The sequence below is a fragment of the Syngnathus floridae genome, chromosome 14 (genome assembly GCF_059516105.1).
Source record: "Syngnathus floridae isolate MCC-2025c chromosome 14, RoL_Sflo_1.0, whole genome shotgun sequence".
In the NCBI taxonomy this organism is placed as follows: Eukaryota; Metazoa; Chordata; class Actinopteri; order Syngnathiformes; family Syngnathidae; genus Syngnathus; species Syngnathus floridae.
The window spans coordinates 10,846,227-10,869,457 of NC_142426.1; the positions used below are offsets into that span (position 1 = coordinate 10,846,227).

The window sequence follows — 23,231 nt, forward strand, 5'->3', positions numbered from 1 at the left end:
AAAGCCTACTTTGGAAGCCTAGCTCCAGTATGAAGCCCCTGAGCCTGGCTTTAAAGCCTACTTTGAAAGCCTAGCTCTACCCCGAAGCCCCTGAGCCTGGCTTTAAAGCCTATTTTGAAAGCCTAGCTCCAGTATGAAGCCCCTGAGCCTGGCTTTAAAGCCTACTTTGAAAGCCTAGCTCTACTCTGAAGCCCCTGAGCCTGGCTTTAAAGCCTACTTTGAAAGCCTAGCTCCAGTATGAAGCCCCTTAGCCTGGCTTTAAAGCCTACTTTGAAAGCCTAGCTCCAGTATGAAGCCCCTGAGCCTGGCTTTAAAGCCTACTTTGAAAGCCTGGCTCTACTCCGAAGCCCCTGAGCCTGGCTTTAAAGCCTACTTTGAAAGCCTAGCTCCAGTATGAAGCCCCTGAGCCTGGCTTTAAAGCCTGCTTTGAAAGCCTAGCTCCAGTATGAAGCCCCTGAGCCTGGCTTTAAAGCCTTCTTTGAAAGCCTAGCTCCAGTATGAAGCCCCTGAGCCTGGCTTTAAAGCCTACTTTGAAAGCCTAGCTCCAGTATGAAGCCCCTGAGCCTGGCTTTAAAGCCTACTTTGAAAGCCTAGCTCTACTCCGAAGCCCCTGAGCCTGGCTTTAAAGCCTACTTTGAAAGCCTAGCTCCAGTATGAAGCCCCTGAGCCTGGCTTTAAAGCCTACTTTTAAAGCCTAGCTCAAGTATGAAGCCCCTGAGCCTGGCTTTAAAGCCTACTTTGAAAGCCTAGCTCTACTCCGAAGCCCCTGAGCCTGGCTTTAAAGCCTACTTTGAAAGCCTAGCTCCAGTATGAAGCCCCTGAGCCTGACTTTAAAGCCTACTTTGAAAGCCTACCTTCAGTATGAAACCCCTGAGCCTGGCTTAAAGCCTACTTTGAAAGCCTAGCTCCAGTATGAAGCCCCTGAGCCTGACTTTAAAGCCTACTTTGAAAGCCTAGCTCCAGTATGAAGCCCCTGAGCCTGGCTTTAAAGCCTACTTTGAAAGCCTAGCTCTACTCCGAAGCCCCTGAGCCTGGCTTTAAAGCCTACTTTGAAAGCCTACCTCCAGTATGAAGCCCCTGAGCCTGGCTTTAAAGCCTACTTTGAAAGCCTAGCTCCAGTATGAAACCCTACTCTGAAGCCCCTGAGCCTGGCTTTAAAGCCTTCTTTGGAAGCCTAGCTCCAGTATGAAGCCCCTGAGCCTGGCTTTAAAGCCTACTTTGAAAGCCTAGCTCTACTCCGAAGCCCCTGAGCCTGGCTTTAAAGCCTACTTTGAAAGCCTAGCTCCAGTATGAAGCCCCTGAGCCTGGCTTCAAAGCCTACTTTGAAAGCCTAGCTCTACTCCGAAGCCCCTGAGCCTGGCTTTAAAGCCTACTTCTAAAGCCTCGCTCCAGTATGAAGCCCCTGAGCCTGGCTTTTAAGCCTTTTTTGAAAGCCTAGCTCCAGTATGAAGCCCCTGAGCCTGGCTTTAAAGCATACTTTGAAAGCCTAGCTCTACTCCGAAGCCCCTGAGCCTGGCTTTAAAGCCTACTTTGAAAGCCTAGCTCTACCCCGAAGCCCCTGAGCCTGGCTTTAAAGCCTACTTTGAAAGCCTTGCTCTACTCCGAAGCCCCTGAGCCTGGCTTTAAAGCCTACTTTGAAAGCCTTGCTCTACTCCGAAGCCCCTGAGCCTGGCTTTAAAGCCTACTTTGAAAGCCTAGCTCTACCCCGAAGCCCCTGAGCCTGGCTTTAAAGCCTACTTTGAAAGCCTAGCTCCAGTATGAAGCCCCTGAGCCTGGCTTTAAAGCCTACTTTGAAAGCCTACCTCCAGTATGAAGCCCCTGATCCTGGTTTTAAAGCCTACTTTGAAAGCCTAGCTCCAGTATGAAGCCCCTGAGCCTGACTTTAAAGCCTACTTTGAAAGCCTAGCTCCAGTATGAAGCCCCTGAGCCTGGCTTTAAAGCCTACTTTGAAAGCCTAGCTCTACTCCGAAGCCCCTGAGCCTGGCTTTAAAGCCTACTTTGAAAGCCTAGCTCCAGTATGAAGCCCCTGAGCCTGGCTTTAAAGCCTACTTTGAAAGCCTAGCTCCAGTATGAAGCCCCTGAGCCTGGCTTTAAAGCCTACTTTGAAAGCCTAGCTCTACTCCGAAGACCCTGAGCCTGGCTTTAAAGCCTACTTTGAAAGCCTAGCTCCAGTATGAAGCCCCTGAGCCTGGCTTTAAAGCCTACTTTGAAAGCCTAGCTCCAGTATGAAGCCCCTGAGCCTGGCTTTAAAGCCTACTTTGAAAGCCTAACTCCAGTATGAAGCCCCTGAGCCTGGCTTTAAAGCCTACTTTGAAAGCCTAGCTCCAGTATGAAGCCCCTGAGCCTGGCTTTAAAGCCTAATTTGAAAGCCTAGCTCAAGTATGAAACCCTACTCTGAAGCCCCTGAGCCTGGCTTTAAAGCCTACTTCGGAAGCCTAGCTCCAGTATGAAGCCCCTGAGCCTGGCTTTAAAGCCTACTTTGAAAGCCTAGCTCTACCCCGAAGCCCCTGAGCCTGGCTTTAAAGCCTACTTTGAAAGCCTAGCTCTACTCCGAAGCCCCTGAGCCTGGCTTTAAAGCCTACTTTGAAAGCCTAGCTCCAGTATGAAGCCCCTGAGCCTGGCTTTAAGGCCTACTTTGAAAGCCTAGCTCCAGTATGAAGCCCCTGAGCCTGGCTTTAAAGCCTACTTTGAAAGCGTAGCTCCAGTATGAAACCCTACTCTGAAGACTCTGAGCCTGGCTTTAAAGCCTACTTTGGAAGCCTAGCTCCAGTATGAAGCCCCTGAGCCTGGCTTTAAAGCCTACTTTGAAAGCCTAGCTCAAGTATGAAGCCCCTGAGCCTGGCTTTAAAGCCTACTTTGAAAGCCTAGCTCCAGTATGAAACCCTACTCTGAAGCCCCTGAGCCTGGCTTTAAAGCCTACTTTGGAAGCCTAGCTCCAGTATGAAGCCCCTGAGCCTGGCTTTAAAGCCTACTTTGAAAGCCTAGCTCTACTCTGAAGCCCCTGAACCTGGCTTTAAAGCCTACTTTGAAAGCCTAGCTCCAGTATGAAGCCCCTGAGCCTGGCTTTAAATCCTACTTTGAAAGCCTAGCTCCAGTATGAAGCCCCTGAGCCTGGCTTTAAAGCCTACTTTGAAAGCCTAGCTCCAGTATGAAACCCTACTCTGAAGCCCCTGAGCCTGGCTTTAAAGCCTACTTTGGAAGCCTAGCTCCAGTATGAAGCCCCTGAGCCTGGCTTTAAAGCCTACTTTGAAAGCCTAGCTCCAGTATGAAGCCCCTGAGCCTGGCTTTAAAGCCTACTTTGAAAGCCTAGCTCCAGTATGAAGCCCCTGAGCCTGGCTTTAAAGCCTACTTTGAAAGCCTAGCTCTACTCCGAAGCCCCTGAGCCTGGCTTTAAAGCCTACTTTGAAAGCCTAGCTCCAGTATGAAGCCCCTGAGCCTGGCTTTAAAGCCTACTTTGAAAGCCTAGCTCCAGTATGAAACCCTACTCTGAAGCCCCTGAGCCTGGCTTTAAAGCCTACTTTGGAAGCTTAGCTCCAGTATGAAGCCCCTGAGCCTGGCTTTAAAGCCTACTTTGAAAGCCTAGCTCTACCCCGAAGCCCCTGAGCCTGGCTTTAAAGCCTACTTTTAAAGCCTAGCTCCAGTATGAAGCCCCTGAGCCTGGCTTTAAAGCCTACTTTGAAAGCCTAGCTCTACTCCGAAGCCCCTGAGCCTGGCTTTAAAGCCAACTTTGAAAGACTAGCTCCAGTATGAAGCCCCTGAGCCTGGCTTTAAAGCCTACTTTGAAAGCCTAGCTCCAGTATGAAGCCCCTGAGCCTGGCTTTAAAGCCTACTTTGAAAGCCTAGCTCTACCCCGAAGCCCCTGAGCCTGGCTTTAAAGCCTACTTTGAAAGCCTCGCTCCAGTATGAAGCCCCTGAGCCTGGCTTTAAAGTCTACTTTGAAAGCCTAGCTCCAGTATGAAGCCCCTGAGCCTGGCTTTAAAGCCTACTTTGAAAGCCTAGCTCTACTCCGAAGTCCCTGAGCCTGGTTTTAAAGCCTACTTTGAAAGCCTAGCTCCAGTATGAAGCCCCTGAGCCTGGCTTTAAAGCCTACTTTGAAAGCCTAGCTCCAGTATCAAGCCCCTGAGCCTGGCTTTAAAGCCTACTTTGAAAGCCTAGCTCTACTCCGAAGCCCCTGAGCCTGGCTTTAAAGCCTACTTTGAAAGCCTAGCTCCAGTATGAAGCCCCTGAGCCTGGCTTTAAAACCTACTTTGAAAGCCTAGCTCCAGTATGAAGCCCCTGAGCCTGGCTTTAAAGCATACTTTGAAAGCCTAGCTCTACTCCGAAACCCCTGAGCCTGGCTTTAAAGCCTACTTTGAAAGCCTAGCTCCAGTATGAAGCCCCCGAGCCTGGCTTTAAAGCCTACTTTGAAAGCCTAGCTCCAGTATGAAACCCTACTCTGAAGCCCCTGAGCCTGGCTTTAAAGCCTTCTTTGGAAGCCTAGCTCCAGTATGAAGCCCCTGAGCCTAGCTTTAAAGTCTACTTTGAAAGCCTAGCTCTACTCCGAAGCCCCTGACCCTGGCTTTAAAGCCTACTTTGAAAGCCTAGCTACAGTATGAAGCCCCTGAGCCTGGCTTCAAAGCCTACTTTGAAAGCCTAGCTCTACCCCGAAGCCCCTGAGCCTGGCTTTAAAGCCTACTTTGAAAGCCTAGCTCTACTCCGAAGCCCCTGAGCCTGGCTTTAAAGCCTACTTTGAAAGCCTAGCTCCAGTATGAAACCCCTGAGCCTGGCTTTAAAGCCTACTTTGAAAGCCTAGCTCCAGTATGAAGCCCCTGAGCCTGGCTTTAAAGCCTACTTTGAAAGCCTAGCTCTACTCCGAAGCCCCTGAGCCTGGCTTTAAAGCCTACTTTGAAAGCCTAGCTCCAGTATGAAGCCCCTGAGCCTGGCTTTAAAGCCTACTTTGAAAGCCTAGCTCCAGTATGAAGCCCCTGAGCCTGGCTTTAAAGCCTACTTTGAAAGCCTAACTCCAGTATGAAGCCCCTGAGCCTGGCTTTAAAGCCTACTTTGAAAGCCTAGCTCCAGTATGAAGCCCCTGAGCCTGGCTTTAAAGCCTACTTTGAAAGCCTAGCTCAAGTATGAAACCCTACTCTGAAGTCCCTGAGCCTGGCTTTAAAGCCTACTTCGGAAGCCTAGCTCCAGTATGAAGCCCCTGAGCCTGGCTTTAAAGCCTACTTTGAAAGCCTAGCTCTACCCCGAAGCCCCTGAGCCTGGCTTTAAAGCCTACTTTGAAAGCCTAGCTCTACTCCGAAGCCCCTGAGCCTGGCTTTAAAGCCTACTTTGAAAGCCTAGCTCCAGTATGAAGCCCCTGAGCCTGGCTTTAAGGCCTACTTTGAAAGCCTAGCTCCAGTATGAAGCCCCTGAGCCTGGCTTTAAAGCCTACTTTGAAAGCGTAGCTCCAGTATGAAACCCTACTCTGAAGCCTCTGAGCCTGGCTTTAAAGCCTACTTTGGAAGCCTAGCTCCAGTATGAAGCCCCTGAGCCTGGCTTTAAAGCCTACTTTGAAAGCCTAGCTCAAGTATGAAGCCCCTGAGCCTGGCTTTAAAGCCTACTTTGAAAGCCTAGCTCCAGTATGAAACCCTACTCTGAAGCCCCTGAGCCTGGCTTTAAAGCCTACTTTGGAAGCCTAGCTCCAGTATGAAGCCCCTGAGCCTGGCTTTAAAGCCTACTTTGAAAGCCTAGCTCTACTCTGAAGCCCCTGAACCTGGCTTTAAAGCCTACTTTGAAAGCCTAGCTCCAGTATGAAGCCCCTGAGCCTGGCTTTAAATCCTACTTTGAAAGCCTAGCTCCAGTATGAAGCCCCTGAGCCTGGCTTTAAAGCCTACTTTGAAAGCCTAGCTCCAGTATGAAACCCTACTCTGAAGCCCCTGAGCCTGGCTTTAAAGCCTACTTTGGAAGCCTAGCTCCAGTATGAAGCCCCTGAGCCTGGCTTTAAAGCCTACTTTGAAAGCCTAGCTCCAGTATGAAGCCCCTGAGCCTGGCTTTAAAGCCTACTTTGAAAGCCTAGCTCCAGTATGAAGCCCCTGAGCCTGGCTTTAAAGCCTACTTTGAAAGCCTAGCTCTACTCCGAAGCCCCTGAGCCTGGCTTTAAAGCCTACTTTGAAAGCCTAGCTCCAGTATGAAGCCCCTGAGGCTGGCTTTAAAGCCTACTTTGAAAGCCTAGCTCCAGTATGAAACCCTACTCTGAAGCCCCTGAGCCTGGCTTTAAAGCCTACTTTGGAAGTTTAGCTCCAGTATGAAGCCCCTGAGCCTGGCTTTAAAGCCTACTTTGAAAGCCTAGCTCTACCCCGAAGCCCCTGAGCCTGGCTTTAAAGCCTACTTTTAAAGCCTAGCTCCAGTATGAAGCCCCTGAGCCTGGCTTTAAAGCCTACTTTGAAAGCCTAGCTCTACTCCAAAGCCCCTGAGCATGGCTTTAAAGCCAACTTTGAAAGACTAGCTCCAGTATGAAGCCCCTGAGCCTGGCTTTAAAGCCTACTTTGAAAGCCTAGCTCCAGTATGAAGCCCCTGAGCCTGGCTTTAAAGCCTACTTTGAAAGCTTAGCTCCAGTATGAAGCCCCTGAGCCTGGCTTTAAAGCCTACTTTGAAAGCCTAGCTCCAGTATGAAGCCCCTGAGCCTGGCTTTAAAGCCTACTTTGAAAGCCTAGCTCCAGTATGAAGCCCCTGAGCCTGGCTTTAAAGCCTACTTTGAAAGCCTAGCTCCAGTATGAAGCCCCTGAGCCTGGCTTTAAAGCCTACTTTGAAAGCCTAGCTCCAGTATGAAACCCTACTCTGAAGCCCCTGAGCCTGGCTTTAAAGCCTACTTTGGAAGCCTAGCTCCAGTATGAAGCCCCTGAGCCTGGCTTTAAAGCCTACTTTGAAAGCCTAGCTCTACTCCGAAGCCCCTGAACCTGGCTTTAAAGCCTACTTTGAAAGCCTAGCTCCAGTATGAAGCCCTTGAGCCTGGCTTTAAATCCTACTTTGAAAGCCTAGCTCTACTCCGAAGCCCCTGAGCCTGGTTTTAAAGCCTACTTTGAAAGCCTAGCTCCAGTATGAAGCCCCTGAGCCTGGCTTTAAAACCTACTTTGAAAGCCTAGCTCCAGTATGAAGCCCCTGAGCCTGGCTTTAAAGCCTACTTTGAAAGCCTAGCTCTACTCCGAAACCCCTGAGCCTGGCTTTAAAGCCTACTTTGAAAGCCTAGCTCCAGTATGAAGCCCCCGAGCCTGGCTTTAAAGCCTACTTTGAAAGCCTAGCTCCAGTATGAAACCCTACTCTGAAGCCCCTGAGCCTGGCTTTAAAGCCTTCTTTGGAAGCCTAGCTCCAGTATGAAGCCCCTGAGCCTAGCTTTAAAGTCTACTTTGAAAGCCTAGCTCTACTCCGAAGCCCCTGACCCTGGCTTTAAAGCCTACTTTGAAAGCCTAGCTACAGTATGAAGCCCCTGAGCCTGGCTTCAAAGCCTACTTTGAAAGCCTAGCTCTACCCCGAAGCCCCTGAGCCTGGCTTTAAAGCCTACTTTGAAAGCCTAGCTCTACTCCGAAGCCCCTGAGCCTGGCTTTAAAGCCTACTTTGAAAGCCTAGCTCCAGTATGAAGCCCCTGAGCCTGGCTTTAAAGCATACTTTGAAAGCCTAGCTCCAGTATGAAGCCCCTGAGCCTGGCTTTAAAGCCTACTTTGAAAGCCTAGCTCTACTCCGAAGCCCCTGAGCCTGGCTTTAAAGCCTACTTTGAAAGCCTAGCTCTACCCCGAAGCCCCTGAGCCTGGCTTTAAAGCCTACTTTGAAAGCCTTGCTCTACTCCGAAGCCCCTGAGCCTGGCTTTAAAGCCTACTTTGAAAGCCTTGCTCTACTCCGAAGCCCCTGAGCCTGGGTTTAAAGCCTACTTTGAAAGCCTAGCTCCAGTATGAAGCCCCTGAGCCTGGCTTTAAAGCCTACTTTGAAAGTCTAGCTCCAGTATGAAGCCCCTGAGCCTGGCTTTAAAGCCTACTTTGAAAGCCTAGCTCCAGTATGAAGCCCCTGAGCCTGGCTTTAAAGCCTACTTTGAAAGCCTAGCTCCAGTATGAAGCCCCTGAGCCTGGCTTTAAAGCCTACTTTGAAAGCCTAGCTCCAGTATGAAACCCTACTCTGAAGCCCCTGAGCCTGGCTTTAAAGCCTACTTTGGAAGCCTAGCTCCAGTATGAAGCCCCTGAGCCTGGCTTTAAAGCCTACTTTGAAAGCCTAGCTCTACCCCGAAGCCCCTGAGCCTGGCTTTAAAGCCTATTTTGAAAGCCTAGCTCCAGTATGAAGCCCCTGAGCCTGGCTTTAAAGCCTACTTTGAAAGCCTAGCTCTACTCTGAAGCCCCTGAGCCTGGCTTTAAAGCCTACTTTGAAAGCCTAGCTCCAGTATGAAGCCCCTTAGACTGGCTTTAAAGCCTACTTTGAAAGCCTAGCTCCAGTATGAAGCCCCTGAGCCTGGCTTTAAAGCCTACTTTGAAAGCCTGGCTCTACTCCGAAGCCCCTGAGCCTGGCTTTAAAGCCTACTTTGAAAGCCTAGCTCCAGTATGAAGCCCCTGAGCCTGGCTTTAAAGCCTGCTTTGAAAGCCTAGCTCCAGTATGAAGCCCCTGAGCCTGGCTTTAAAGCCTTCTTTGAAAGCCTAGCTCCAGTATGAAGCCCCTGAGCCTGGCTTTAAAGCCTACTTTGAAAGCCTAGCTCCAGTATGAAGCCCCTGAGCCTGGCTTTAAAGCCTACTTTGAAAGCCTAGCTCTACTCCGAAGCCCCTGAGCCTGGCTTTAAAGCCTACTTTGAAAGCCTAGCTCCAGTATGAAGCCCCTGAGCCTGGCTTTAAAGCCTACTTTGAAAGCCTAGCTCAAGTATGAAGCCCCTGAGCCTGGCTTTAAAGCCTACTTTGAATGCCTAGCTCTACTCCGAAGCCCCTGAGCCTGGCTTTAAAGCCTACTTTGAAAGCGTAGCTCCAGTATGAAGCCCCTGAGCCTGACTTTAAAGCCTACTTTGAAAGCCTACCTTCAGTATGAAACCCCTGAGCCTGGCTTAAAGCCTACTTTGAAAGCCTAGCTCCAGTATGAAGCCCCTGAGCCTGACTTTAAAGCCTACTTTGAAAGCCTAGCTCCAGTATGAAGCCCCTGAGCCTGGCTTTAAAGCCTACTTTGAAAGCCTAGCTCTACTCCGAAGCCCCTGAGCCTGGCTTTAAAGCCTACTTTGAAAGCCTAGCTCCAGTATGAAGCCCCTGAGCCTGGCTTTAAAGCCTACTTTGAAAGCCTAGCTCCAGTATGAAACCCTACTCTGAAGCCCCTGAGCCTGGCTTTAAAGCTTTCTTTGGAAGCCTAGCTCCAGTATGAAGCCCCTGAGCCTGGCTTTAAAGCCTACTTTGAAAGCCTAGCTCTACCCCGAAGCCCCTGAGCCTGGCTTTAAAGCCTACTTTGAAAGCCTTGCTCTACTCCGAAGCCCCTGAGCCTGGCGTTAAAGCCTACTTTGAAAGCCTTGCTCTACTCCGAAGCCCCTGAGCCTGGCTTTAAAGCCTACTTTGAAAGCCTTGCTCTACTCCGAAGCCCCTGAGCCTGGGTTTAAAGCCTACTTTGAAAGCCTAGCTCCAGTATGAAGCCCCTGAGCCTGGCTTTAAAGCCTACTTTGAAAGCCTAGCTCCAGTATGAAACCCTACTCTGAAGCCCCTGAGCCTGGCTTTAAAGCCTACTTTGGAAGCCTAGCTCCAGTATGAAGCCCCTGAGCCTGGCTTTAAAGCCTGCTTTGAAAGCCTAGCTCCGGTAGGAAGCCCCTGAGCCGGGCTTTAAAGCCTACTTTGAAAGCCTAGCTCCAGTATGAAGCCCCTGAGCCTGGCTTTAAAGCATACTTTGAAAGCCTAGCTCCAGTATGAAACCCTACTCTGAAGCCCCTGAGCCTGGCTTTAAAGCCTTCTTTGGAAGCCTAGCTCCAATATGAAAACCCTGAGCCTGGCTTAAAGCCTACTTTGAAAGCCTAGCTCTACCCCGAAGCCCCTGAGCCTGACTTTAAAGCCTACTTTGAAAGCCTCGCTCCAGTATGAAGCCCCTGAACCTGGCTTTAAAGCCTACTTTGAAAGCCTAGCTCTACTCCGAAGCCCCTGAGCCTGGCTTTAAAGCCTACTTTGAAAGCCTAGCTACAGTCTGAAGCCCCTGAGCCTGGTTTCAAAGCCTACTTTGAAAGCCTAACTCTACCCCGAAGCCCCTGAGCCTGGCTTTAAAGCCTACTTTGAAAGCCTAGCTCTACTCCGAAGCCCCTGAGCCTGGCTTTAAAGCCTACTTTGAAAGCCTAGCTCCAGTATGAAGCCCCTGAGCCTGGCTTTAAGGCCTACTTTGAAAGCCTAGCTCCAGTATGAAGCCCCTGAGCCTGGCTTTAAAGCCTACTTTGAAAGCCTAGCTCTACTCCGAAGCCCCTGAGCCTGGCTTTAAAGCCTACTTTGAAAGCCTAGCTCCAGTATGAAGCCCCTGAGCCTGGCTTTAAAGCCTACTTTGAAAGCCTAGCTCAAGTATGAAGCCCCTGAGCCTGGCTTTAAAGCCTACTTTGAAAGCCTAGCTCTACTCTGAAGCCCCTGAGCCTGGCTTTAAAGCCTACTTTGAAAGCCTAGCTCCAGTATGAAGCCCCTGAGCCTGACTTTAAAGCCTACTTTGAAAGCCTAGCTTCAGTATGAAACCCCTGAGCTTGGCTTAAAGCCTACTTTGAAAGCCTAGCTCCAGTATGAAGCCCCTGAGCCTGACTTTAAAGCCTACTTTGAAAGCCTAGCTACAGTATGAAGCCCCTGAGCCTGGTTTTAAAGCCTACTTTGAAAGCCTAGCTCTACTCCGAAGCCCCTGAGCCTGGCTTTAAAGCCTACTTTGAAAGCCTAGCTCCAGTATGAAGCCCCTGAGCCTGGCTTTAAAGCCTACTTTGAAAGCCTAGCTCTACTCCGAAGCCCCTGAGCCTGGCTTTAAAGCCTACTTTGAAAGCCTAGCTCCAGTATGAAGCCCCTGAGCCTGACTTTAAAGCCTACTTTGAAAGCCTAGCTTCAGTATGAAACCCCTGAGCCTGGCTTAAAGCCTACTTTGAAAGCCTAGCTCCAGTATGAAGCCCCTGAGCCTGACTTTAAAGCCTACTTTAAAAGCCTAGCTCCAGTATGAAGCCCCTGAGCCTGGCTTTAAAGCCTACTTTGAAAGCCTAGCTCTACTCCGAAGCCCCTGAGCCTGGCTTTAAAGCCTACTTTGAAAGCCTAGCTCCAGTATGAAGCCCCTGAGCCTGGCTTTAAAGCCTACTTTGAAAGCCTAGCTCAAGTATGAAGCCCCTGAGCCTGGCCCCTATCCGTGACGTCACGTTTTCCTCTTTTTTTCCTCTCGGGGCCAAGCCAGCTCTACTCAGGGGGAACTGGCCGGTTGCGCTTAAGTGCGCACCAAAGCCTCTTTTCATCTCCTCTCGCTCCCTCCCTCCCTCCCTTTTTGTAAGGGGTTAAACATTTCATAACCCGGATTGCTCCAATGCGGGAGGGCCGTATGAGACATGCGCCAGCCCGTGCGTGCCGCTAGTTACCTGATTCAAACTTAAGTTAGTCTAGGTTGGGGGGGTGCTAGTGGAATTTTTCCCCTTGCCAAAACCAACACAATATGTCTGCCTTTCAGGATTGCTGGGGCACTGGATCGGACGAGGGCCTGCACAGAGAGGGACTGGACAGGACTGCGAGACCAGAGGGTAATAATAAAAAACTTTATTTGTAGAGCACCTTTCATACAAGAAATGCAGCTCAAAGCACTTTACAACAAAGAAAGAAATTATAAGCATTGAATTCTTCATATAGGAACAGACATAAAAAGAAAACAAAAACATTCATGTGTGCATACGCTATTAATAAAGGGAGCTTAAAATAGGAGCAAGTTTTAATAGACAGGTAATGAGTACGTCCACAGAAGTGAACCGCATGCAACAGAGTGCCGTTTTTCTTTTTGCAGTGGCACGAGGCGGAGGATGAGTCCAAACGTCGAATACCGGCCGGGGGGGAGCCAACAATCGGCCGACCTTCGCACGTGATGAGCGGCCGACACGAGACGGACGGGTGCGGATGCGGCGAGGGCAAAGCGCCCAGCCAGTATTTAAGGAGAGTATGACTTGGGATTTTCTTTTGTCCTTTCTTTCTTTCCCCTTCCTCCCTCCAATTTTTCACTGGGTGTGCACACTGGCTATCTGCATGATGCCTCTTTCTTTCTCTCTCAGCGTGGCGTCATTTTGCAATATTGTTGTTTTACTGTTTGTTTCTTCTGCATCTTCCTCCTGTCCTCTTGTTGCACATCTTCCTTGTAACTTTGCAGCATGTGGGTGCTAACGACGCTTTGCTTGAGGCAGTCGTCTCACTGCTGGCCTGCCTGCGTAATCTCTTCTACCTGCTGAAGGTTTTCATTCTTCTTGTTGTTCTCAACTTTGAATATCTTTTATCGGCTGGTGTCATTGGCTATCCCCATTTTTTATGTTTTGACCCCACCACCCTCACAAGTCTAACATGTATTTTTACTTTTACTCCTTTTGCTCAGCCCCTTACTTGTTAGTCCAGTCACCCCCTATTTTTCATCTACATCAGGAACTAAAAGCGAGCCAGCAAATGCAGCAGGCAGCACTCGAGAACCTACGAAGCATCAAAGAGGACAAAAAGCAAGAGCTGATTCGAAAGAAGCAGGAGCACGAGGAGAGGAGGAAACTAGAAGAAGAGAGGAGGCGGCAGGAGGAGGAAGCTCAAAGGTCTTTTACACGTTTTCACAAGTGAAACGCCATCGAACCTGCTTTACGATTTTCACGTTCGTGTTTTCATCTGTTTTGCAGGCTTATCAAGCTAGAAAAGGAGCGTCAGTGGAAGGAGAAGTTGAGGAGGGATGAAGAGGAGCGCCAAAGAAGACTTCAGGAGGAACGTGAGGCCAGACAAAGGGAGGAGGAGGAGGAGAAAGAAAGGCAGGCTCTCATCCAGGCAGCAAAGTTGGAGGCCGAACGAGAGCTCAGGGCAAAGCAGGAGGAAGAGCGCAAGCGCAGAGAAGAAGAGGAGAGGAAGAAAAGGGAGGAGGAGGAACGCCGGAGGCAAATAGAGAGACAGAGACAGGAGGAAGAGAGGAGAAAACTGGAGGAAGAGAGGAGGCAGTTGGAGGCTCAGAGGAAGAAGCTGGAGGAGGATAAAAGGATGGAGGAAAGGAAAAGGAAAGAAGAGGAGGAGCGACTGAAGCGGGAGGAGGAGAGAAGGAGGCTGGAGGAAGAACGCCTAAGGAAGCAAGAGCAGGAGGCAGAGGAGAGGAGACGGCTTGAAGAAGCACGCAGAAAGGAGATGGAGCGGGTGGAGGAGGAAAGGCGGAGACAGAGGGCAGCCCAGGCAGCCGTCCGAGACTCTGAGAGGAGGAGGTTGGAGGAGGAGGAGCGAAGGAGAAAAGAGCAGCAGGAAGAGGAGAGGCGAAAGAGGGAGGAAGAGAAACGGAAGCTTCATTACCAACAGGAAGACGATCGGAGGAGGCGTGAGGAGGAACGAAAAAGAGCAGAGGAGGATAGAAAGAGGAAGGTGCAAGAAGAGGAGAAGAAGAGAAAGGAGCATCAGTCAGCATCAGTTTTTCCATCTAGTATTTTATTTGACCACTTTATTTAATTTCATGTTTGTTTTATTCATATGGTTCATTTAAATCAGTAATTAACTGAATACTAGGTTGGGCCTTTCGTAATGCGCAGGTTAGTGATGTGCATTCCAGTTCTTTTAGGTGAACGCATCTTTAGAATCAGTTCACTCATAAGATTCGTTCAAACGAATCGTTCAACGAATCCCCCCCACACACAAACACACAAAATGATAAGCCCTTTTTTTTTTTTTTTAATAATATCCAGTGGAAATAACCCATACACATTAAACAATACAACTACCCCAAAATTATTATATATGATAATAATTGGCTGGGTTAATTAACACATTTCTTTCTATAATACAACACTTACACACTGATTCGTTGGAATCGATCAGCTGATTGGCTGATTTTCTTCTTCGTTTTGTTTTACGGCTGGGTAGCACCAGCTTCAATGGGCATTACTGACATTTACTGGTTGAAGTTATATATGAAAGGAAAAGAGTCGTTCCTTTTCCTTCCGAATCGTTCACTCACCGGCCAACACTAGCGCAAGTGTAATGACATGCCGGCTGTCTCCATTCTAAATTGCGGTGAAAAGTATGAGGTAAGAACGATGTATTGTAAATTAACTACTACCAACAATCGTAATAATATGGAGAGTTTAATAATAAACAACTTTATTAAATGATGTGATGAACTATTGTACTAATATCGGTAGTATTGTAGTAATTGTTCTCGTTCGCGCGCAGCTTAGCGCTAACACAGCATTCGGAGCACCACGACGGAGTTTTAGCTCGTAGCTTGGCCTACCATACTTCACTTTTTTTTCCCCTCTAAACTGCTCTACAAATGTATGGAAATGATTTGTACTGTTAGAATGATTGATAGACTTGCCCCTAAATATGGACAAACCTAAAGGTATGTCTCGTTAAAAACGTGTTTATCTCGTTAATTTGAAAATATGATGTGCCGTGTTGCTTCGTTTTCAATTGGTTGATGTTAATAAAGTATTTTTGGTGTCTTTGACTGCCCAAAAGTGTTAATAACCAGCTGGAATATTCTAGAATATTAATATTGCCATATTGTGGCCGAGTTTAACTGTGAACTGCGCAGGTGTGTGTAATCAATTGGCGGCTGTCTCCTTTTTAAATTGCGTTGAAACGCATGAGGTAAGAACGATATTAACTACTACCAACAATTGTAATAATATGGAGAGTTGAATAATAAACAACTTTATTAAATGATACGATAAACTATTGTACTAATATTGGTAGTATTGTAGCAATTGTTCTCGTTCGCGCGTCGGCGCGAACACAGCATTCGGGGCAACACGACGGAGTTTTAGCTTGTAGCTTGGCCTACCATACTTCACATTTTTTTCCCTCTAAACTGCTCTACAAATGTATGGAAATGGTGTGTAATAGAATGATTTATAGGGTTGCCCTTAAATATGGGCAAAGCTAAAAGTATGTCTCGTGAAAAATGTGTTTATCTCGTCTATTTGAAAATATTATGTGCCGTGTTGCTTCGTTTTCAATTGATGTTCATACAGTATTCTAGTGTCTTTGACTGCCCAACAGTGTTGATAACCTGCTGGAATATTAATATTGCCATATTGTGGCCGAGTTTGAGGGTTTAAGCGTTTTAGAGAAGTAATGTTAATCTAATTTCATATTACTGTATTGGCCCAAATATAATTTTTTTGTTTCTTTAATTGCATTGCAGAAAATAAAGAACTTTATCACAATATTCTAATTTCCCGTGACAGTCCTGTATATTATGTATACTAATAACTGATTGAAGTTTAGTGGCTCAACTCTTTGTATTATACTGAAGCATGAAATCATTATGTACAACCCTTTCTGTAATTCTTTACATTCTTTTCAATTATGCTATTACTGTAGGTTTTTATGAAGTAAAAAACAAACAAAATAAACTATTTTTGTTTTGTATTGTTTTTTTTAGGGGCCTGCGCGAGTTGCATTTGCCTGCATTTCAATGGTGTAGTGGATGCTCCATGTGTGTTCATTTGGAGTTCCAAAATTACGTCAGCCATTATGATCTGAATACTTGAGAACAGCAAACAAGTAAGTCATTATCACTCATTTACAAAAGTCACACTTTACGACAAGTATTTTAGCATCTCCCAGATGTTTTAGTTTTGTCTGAGCTTAATGTTAACATACAATGCTAACAATTATAGATCAATGTTGCAGTCTTTATAACTCCAATATAACACCAATATTTGATCACAAACTTTGCAGCAACACTTATAGGCAGAAAATATAACAATACTCACGCGCATATATTATGTATACTAAAAATTGATTGATGTTTAGTGGCTCAAATATGCTGGTGACTGCGAACCACCCAATACAGATTTGACACAGTATGTGAAGAAAATGTGATGAATGCTAAGCTTGGTTAGCTTGATGCTAACGCATTATTGAAAGCACCATCGACAGACTAACACAACCAGCATCAGTCTTTTGTTTGCGGCTATGTCATGTGCCTGCATCTGGTTGAAACTGCCCACCCCTGCCCTGCCCTGCGCCTGCGTTGAGATCAGTGTTTCTCAATCATTTTCTGAGATGCCCCCCCCAGGGAGAAGAAAACATTTTACGCCACCCCCAAGCTTGTACCCTTATTAACATTAAACTTGAATGTTTCTTTAATGATTAAAGAAAACAAAAAATAAATAAAAAAGAAAGATCAACTTACAATAAAGAATAACATTGTTTTTTAGTTTGTAACAGAACAGATTCAATGTGCATCACTTTGCCTGAAATTAAGATAAATTATGATTATTTAAATGCTAAACATTCTTGACCAACTGCCATTTTATGCTAAAAAAAATACAATAAAATAATAATTAACATACATAATATTAAATAACAGCAATAAATAATATTCAATTCAAAGTAATTAGCACCATTAACTCTGGAGCACAATATATAAAACATTTTAACCTACAAAACAAAAATAAATAAAACAATTTGTGCTGTTTTTTTTAATGAAAATAAGGCAGCATGACGGAGACCATATATCCACGGCTGCAGGTAGTATCAGCTTTTCTACAAAAGTGTTGATAACCAGCTGGATTATTATTATTGACATATTGTGGCCGAGTTTAAGCGTTTTAGAGAAGTAATGTTAATCTAATTTCACATGTTGTATACTTTTGCTTAATTTTTTAATTATTTTTGTTTGTTTATTTTCACATACAAAAACATTTAAAATGTACATAGATTAAATACATGTGAAAAAGAATGTCTAAAAAACCCTCCAGGGGCTTGCAAAGTAGCAATCTCCAGAAATATGAATACACTTAAGGTAAAATTTCAATGGATAGAGAAATATGCATCCTAATACATGTCATACAGATGAAAAAAGAAACATTAATAACAGGGATAAGGCATACAACAATAGGGAAAAAGCACACCAAAACTATAACTAAAGAGAATAATGAATGGATCCAGCCAGGTTCATTTAGCATACCATATGGAAAGTATTTAGTCTCTAAGATAAGTGATTTCAGAGCCTTCTTAAATTGGTGAGAAAAGTCCCATAAAAATAGTGGAAGCGAATTGTAAATCTTTGACCCTCTGTAGCCTAGTATGTTAAATTGAGTTTGGGCTGTACGGGCTATTGGTGGTCTGAGGTCATTTGAGCTGCATGTGGGGTAATTATGGACCTGAGAATTCTGTCTAAATAAGTTATGAAAAAATAGGGGAAGGGTTCTCCCCAATGAGCCATGAAGCAAGAGACCAATTTGAAGATGATTGACTTGAAAAACAGTGAGGATACTTAGCTGAGTAAAAAGAGGCTGAGATGAACGTTTCGGATGTACACAACATATTACTCTTAGAGCTCGTTTCTGCAGACCATATATAGGCTCAAGTCTGTTACAAGCATGAAATCATTATGTGCAAGCGGTTTTTATTTAATTCTTTACATTCTTTTCAATTATGCTATGACTGTAGGTTTTTATAACGTAAAAAATAAATTAAATGAACTATTTTCCTTTTGTAATTTTTTTTAGGGGGCTGCACGAGTTGCATTTGCCTGCCTTTCAATGGTCTACTGTAAATTCCATATGTTCATTTGGAGTTCCAAAAATTACGTCAGCCATTATGATCTGAATACTTGAGAAGAACAGCAACAAGTAAGTCATTATTTCTCATTTACAAAAGTCACACTGTACGACAAGTATTTTAGCAACTCCCGGATGTTTTAGCTTTGTCTGAGCTTAATGCTAACATACAATGCTAACAATTCTAGATTAATGTTGCAGTCATATAACTCCAATATAACTGATATTTGAACACAAACTTTACAGCAACACTTGTAGGCAGAAAATATAACTAAACTCAGAGGCATATATTATGTATACTAAAAAGTGATTGAAGCTTAGCGGCTCAAATATTTTGGTGATTGCGAACCACCCAATACAGATTTGACACAGTTTGTGAAGAAAATGTGATGAATGCTAAGCTTGGTTAGCTTGATGCTAACGCATTATGGAAAACACCATCGACAGACTAACACAACCATGCTAACAATTCTAGATTAATGTTACAGTCATTATAACTCCAATATATCACTGATATTTGAACACAAACTTGGCAGCAACACTTGTAGGCAGAAAATATAACAATACTCACAGCATACAATATATTATGTATACCAAAAACTGATTCAAGCTTAGTGGCTCAAATATTTTGGTGGCTGCGAACCACCCAATACAGATTTGACACAGTATGTGAAGAAAATGTGATGAATGCTAAGGTTGGTTAGCTTGATGCTTACGCATCAATGGTGGAAAACACCATCGACAGATTAACGCAACTAGCATAAGTCTTTTGTGTGCGGCTATGTCATGTGCCCGCATCTGGTTGAAACTGCCCACCCTTGCCCTACCCTGCCCTACCCTGCCCACCCCTGCCCTGCCCTGCCCTGCCATGCCCTGCGCCTGCGCTTAGTTCAGTGCTGCTCAATCAATTCCCTGATGCCCCCAGGGACAAAAAAACATTTTGAGCCCCCCACGCTTGTACCCTTATTAACATTAAACTTTAATGATTCTTCAATGATTAAAGCAAACAAAATTAAATATAAAGGAAAGATCAACTTACAGTAAAGAATAACTTTATTATAACATTGTTTTTGTGTCTAACAAAACAGATTGAATGTGCATCACTTTGCCTGAAATTAAAAAATAAATTATGAATTTTTAAACTCTAAACATTCTTGACCAACTGCTGAATGCTGAAGAAAATACAATAAAATAATGAGCAAACATAATATAAACATAACATTGCCCTGCCCTGGCCTACCCTGCCCACCCCTGCCCTGCGCCTGTGCTTAGTTCAGTGCTGCTCAATCAATTCCCTGATGCCCCCCAGGGAGAAAAAAACATTTTGAGCCCCCCACGCTTGTACCCTTATTAACATTAAACTTTAATGATTCTTCAATGATTAAAGCAAACAAAATTAAATAAAAAGGAAAGATCAACTTACAGTAAAGAATAACTTTATTATAACATTGTTTTTGTGTCTAACAAAACAGATTGAATGTGCATCACTTTGCCTGAAATTAAAAAATAAATTATGAATTTTTAAACTCTAAACATTCTTGACCAACTGCTGAATGCTGAAGAAAATACAATAAAATAATGAGCAAACATAATATTAAATGAAATAACAGCAATAATTAATATTCAATTCAAAGTAAGGAGCACAATATTTAAAACATTTTATCCTACAAAACAAAAGTAAATAAAATGATTTCCTTATGAATGTAAATGAGGCAGCATGATGGAGACCATATCCACGACTGCAGGTAGGTCTTCTGCAATGGTGTTTTTTTTGTTTGCCTGAAATTAAAAAATAAATTATGAATTTTTAAACTCTAAACATTCTTGACCAACTGCTGAATGCTGAAGAAAATACAATAAAATAATGAGCAAACATAATATTAAATGAAATAACAGCAATAATTAATATTAAATTCAAAGTAAGGGGCACAATATTTAAAACATCATATCCTACAAAACAAAAGTAAATAAAATGATTTCTTTTTTAATGTAAATGAGGCAGCATGACGGAGACCATATCCACGACTGCAGGTAGGTCTTATGCAATGGTGTTTTTTTTGTTGTTGTTGCACTGAGCAATTTGGTACGCTGCCTTGGAATTTCCTGGATGAAGCCAGGACTGCTTCGAATGCGTCAGAACTGCCTTGGATGAGCCTTGAAATTGCCTTGAATGCGCCTCGGATGTGCTTGGACACTGGGATCGCCTTGGTCACGCCTGGACAACGCCGGAGAACCACCTTGTATGCGCCTGGACGACGCCGGGACCCCCTTGGATGCACCTGGATGGAGCTGGGATCGCACTGGATGCGCTTGGACGACACCGAGTCCGGCTTGTATGCGCCTGGACGACGCCGGGATTGCCTTGGATGCGCCTGGACAATGCCAGGACTGCCTTGGATGCGCCTTGAATGCGCCTGGGCGAGGCCGGGACCGCCTTGGATATGCTTTGGATGCGCCAGGACAACGCGGAGACCGCCTTGAATGCGCCTGGACGCCGCTGGGACTGCCTTGGATGTGCCTGGACGACACCGGGAAAGCCTTGGATGCGCCTGGATGACGCCGGGACAGATTTGAATGCGCCTGGTTGACGCCAAGCTCAGCTTGGATGCGCCTGGACGACGGCGGGATCACTTTGGATGCTTCTGGATGACGCCGGGATCACCTTAGATGCGCCTCGACAATGCTTGGACCACATTGGATGTAAAACACCAAGACCACCTTGGATGCGCCTTGGATACCCTTGGACGACACCAGGACCACCTAGGATGCCCCTAGACGACTTGAAATGTGGCTTGAAATGTGCCTCGGATGCACCTTGGATGCACCTAATCGACGCCAGGACAACCTTGGATGTGCCCAGACGATGCCAGGACTGCCCTGGATGTGCCTGGAAGACGCTGGGACCACCTTGTACCCGCCTAGACGATGCCGGGATCACTTTGGATGCACCTGGACCATGCCAAGACTGCCTTGGATGCAGCTGGACGAAGCCGAGACTGTCTTGGATGGAGCTGGACGAAGCCAGGACTGCCTTGCATGCGCCTGGACGACGCTGGGACGGCCTTGGTTGCGCCTGGACGAAACCGGGACCGCCTTGTATGCGCCTGGACAACGCCGGGGCAGCCTTGTGTGGGCCTGGACAAAACCAGGAGCGCGTCTGATGCTCCTGGATGACTCCGGTACAGCCTTAGGTGTGCCTGGACGACGTCAGAACTGCCTGGGATGTACCTGGACGACGCTTGGACCGCCTTGAATGCACCTTGGACATGCCTGGAAGAGGAAGGGACCATCTTGCATGCGCCTGGACGATGCAGGAACCGCCTGGGATGCGCCTTGTATGCGCCTGGATGGAGCCGGGATCACCTTGGATGCGCCTGGATGATGCTTGGACCGCCTTGGATGCGCCTGGATGACACTGGGACCGCCTTGGATGCGTCATGGATGCGCCTGGATTAAAGCGAGATCACCTTGGATGCGTATGGACGACGCCGGGACCGCCTTGGTTGCGTTTGGACGACACCTGGACCGCCTTGCTTGCGCCTGGACGTCGCCGGGACCGCCTTTGGTGCGCCTGGACGATGCCAAGGCGCCTAGATAATTCTGAGACCCCCTTGGATGCGCCTGGACGACACTGGGACCGTCTTGGATGTGCCTGGACGACGCTGGGATTGCCTTGGATGCCCTTTGTGACCTCTGGACTGCCCTTGATGCGCCTGGAACACACCGGGACCGCGTTGGATGCGCCTGGACGACGCCGGGACCGCCTTGGTTGCGCCTGTACGACGCAGGGACGGCCTTGGATGCGTCTGGACGATGCCGGGACGGCCTTGGATGCGCCATGATTGCGCCTTGGATGCGCCTTGGATGCGCCTGGACGACACCAGGACCTCCTTAGGTGTGCCTGGATGATGCCTGGACCACCTTGGATAAGACTTGGATGCGCTTGGGCAACTTCGGGACTGCCTTGGATGCACCTGGACGACGCCGGGACTGTCTTGGATGCGGCTCGGATAAGCCTTGGATGCGCCTGGTCGACGCCGAAACTACCTTGGATACGCCATCTATGTGCCTTGGATTCGCCTGGACGAAGCCGCGACTGCCTTGGATAGGCCTGAAAGACGCCGGTATCACCTTGGATGCGCCTGGACAAAGCCGGGACTGCCTTGGATGCGTCTGGATCACGCCGTTACCTGCTTGTATGCACCTGGACGAAGCCCGGACTGCCTTATATGTGCCTTGGATGCGCCTGGATGATGGAGGGACTGACTTGGCTGCGGCTCGGCTGCGGCTCGGCTGCGGCTCGGCTGCGGCTGGGCTGCGGCTCGGCTGCGGCTGGGCTGCGGCTCGGCTGCGGCTCGGCTGCGGCTCGGCTGCGGCTCGGCTGCGGCTCGGCTGCGGCTGGGCTGGGCTGCGGCTGGGCTGCGGCTCGGCTGCGGCACGGCTGCGGCTTGGCTGCGGCTCGGCTGCGGGTAACGCCTTGGACATGCTTCGGATAAATCTGGAAGACACCGGGACCGCCTTGGATGCGCCTGGACGACGCCGGGACTTCTTTGGATGTGCCTTGGTTGCGCCTAAACGACGCCAGGACCGCCTAGGATTCACCTGAAAAACGCCGGGACTGCCTGAATGCGTCTTGTATGCGCCTGGACAACACCGGGACTGCCTTGGATGCTGCTTGGATTCGCCTCGGATGCACCTGTGATGCGCCTCTGATGCGCCTGTACGACACCAGGACCGCCTTGGATGTGTCTGGACGTTGCTGGGACCGTCTTGGATGTGCTTTTGATGTGCCTGTCAAGGATGCACCTTGGATGCCCCTGGACGACGCCGGGACTTCTTTGGATGTGCCTTGGTTGCGCCTAAACGACGCCAGGACCGCCTAGGATTCACCTGAAAAACGCCGGGACTGCCTTGAATGCGTCTTGTATGCGCCTGGACAACGCCGGGACTGCCTTGGATGCTGCTTGGATGCGCCTCGGATGCGCCTCTGATGCGCCTCTGATGCGCCTGTACGACACCAGGACCGCCTTGGATGTGTCTGGACGTTGCTGGGACCGTCTTGGATGTGCTTTTGATGTGCCTGTCAAGGATGCACCTTGGATGCCCCTGGACGACGCCAGGACTTCTTTGGATGTGCCTTGGTTGCGCCTGGACGACACCAGGACCGCCTAGGATGTGCCTCGGATGCGTCATGGATGCGCCTGGATTATGGCAAGACTGCCTTGGATGCTCCTGGACGACGCAGGGACTGCCTTTGTTGCGCCTAGACGACACCGGGACCACCTCGGATGCACTTTGGATGCGCCTGATCGGCGCTGGGACAGTCTTGGATGTGCCTGGACGATGCTGGGATTGCCTTGGATGCGTCTAGTGACCTCTGGAACGCCTTGGATGTGCCTGGACAACGCCTGGACCGCCTTGTATGCGCCTGGACGATCCTGGGACCGCCTTTGTGGCGCCTGGACGACATTGGGACCACCTTGGATGCGCGTAGACGATGCTGGGACTGCCTTTGATGCGCGTTTGATGCGCCTGTGCGACACCAGGACCGCCT

The 23,231-nt window shown here is 47.7% G+C and overlaps 1 protein-coding gene and 1 long non-coding RNA gene across 2 annotated transcripts; both read left to right on the forward strand.

Annotated features, from left to right (window-relative positions):
* Positions 1 to 11,622: 11,622 nt before the first annotated feature.
* Positions 11,623 to 13,664, forward strand: LOC148387715 (uncharacterized). Its single transcript, XM_088397049.1, has 4 exons — positions 11,623 to 11,692; positions 11,950 to 12,099; positions 12,573 to 12,730; positions 12,812 to 13,664. Exons 2-4 carry the CDS (start codon positions 12,028 to 12,030, stop codon positions 13,611 to 13,613), a joined length of 1,032 nt encoding a protein of 343 aa, XP_088253175.1. The 5' UTR covers positions 11,623 to 11,692; positions 11,950 to 12,027; the 3' UTR covers positions 13,614 to 13,664.
* Positions 13,665 to 14,209: 545 nt separating this feature from the next.
* LOC148387716 (uncharacterized) lies at positions 14,210 to 22,131 on the forward strand. Its single transcript, XR_015862742.1, has 3 exons — positions 14,210 to 14,753; positions 15,550 to 15,671; positions 17,627 to 22,131. It is a non-coding gene; the product is annotated as an uncharacterized LOC148387716 (long non-coding RNA).
* Positions 22,132 to 23,231: the final 1,100 nt, after the last annotated feature.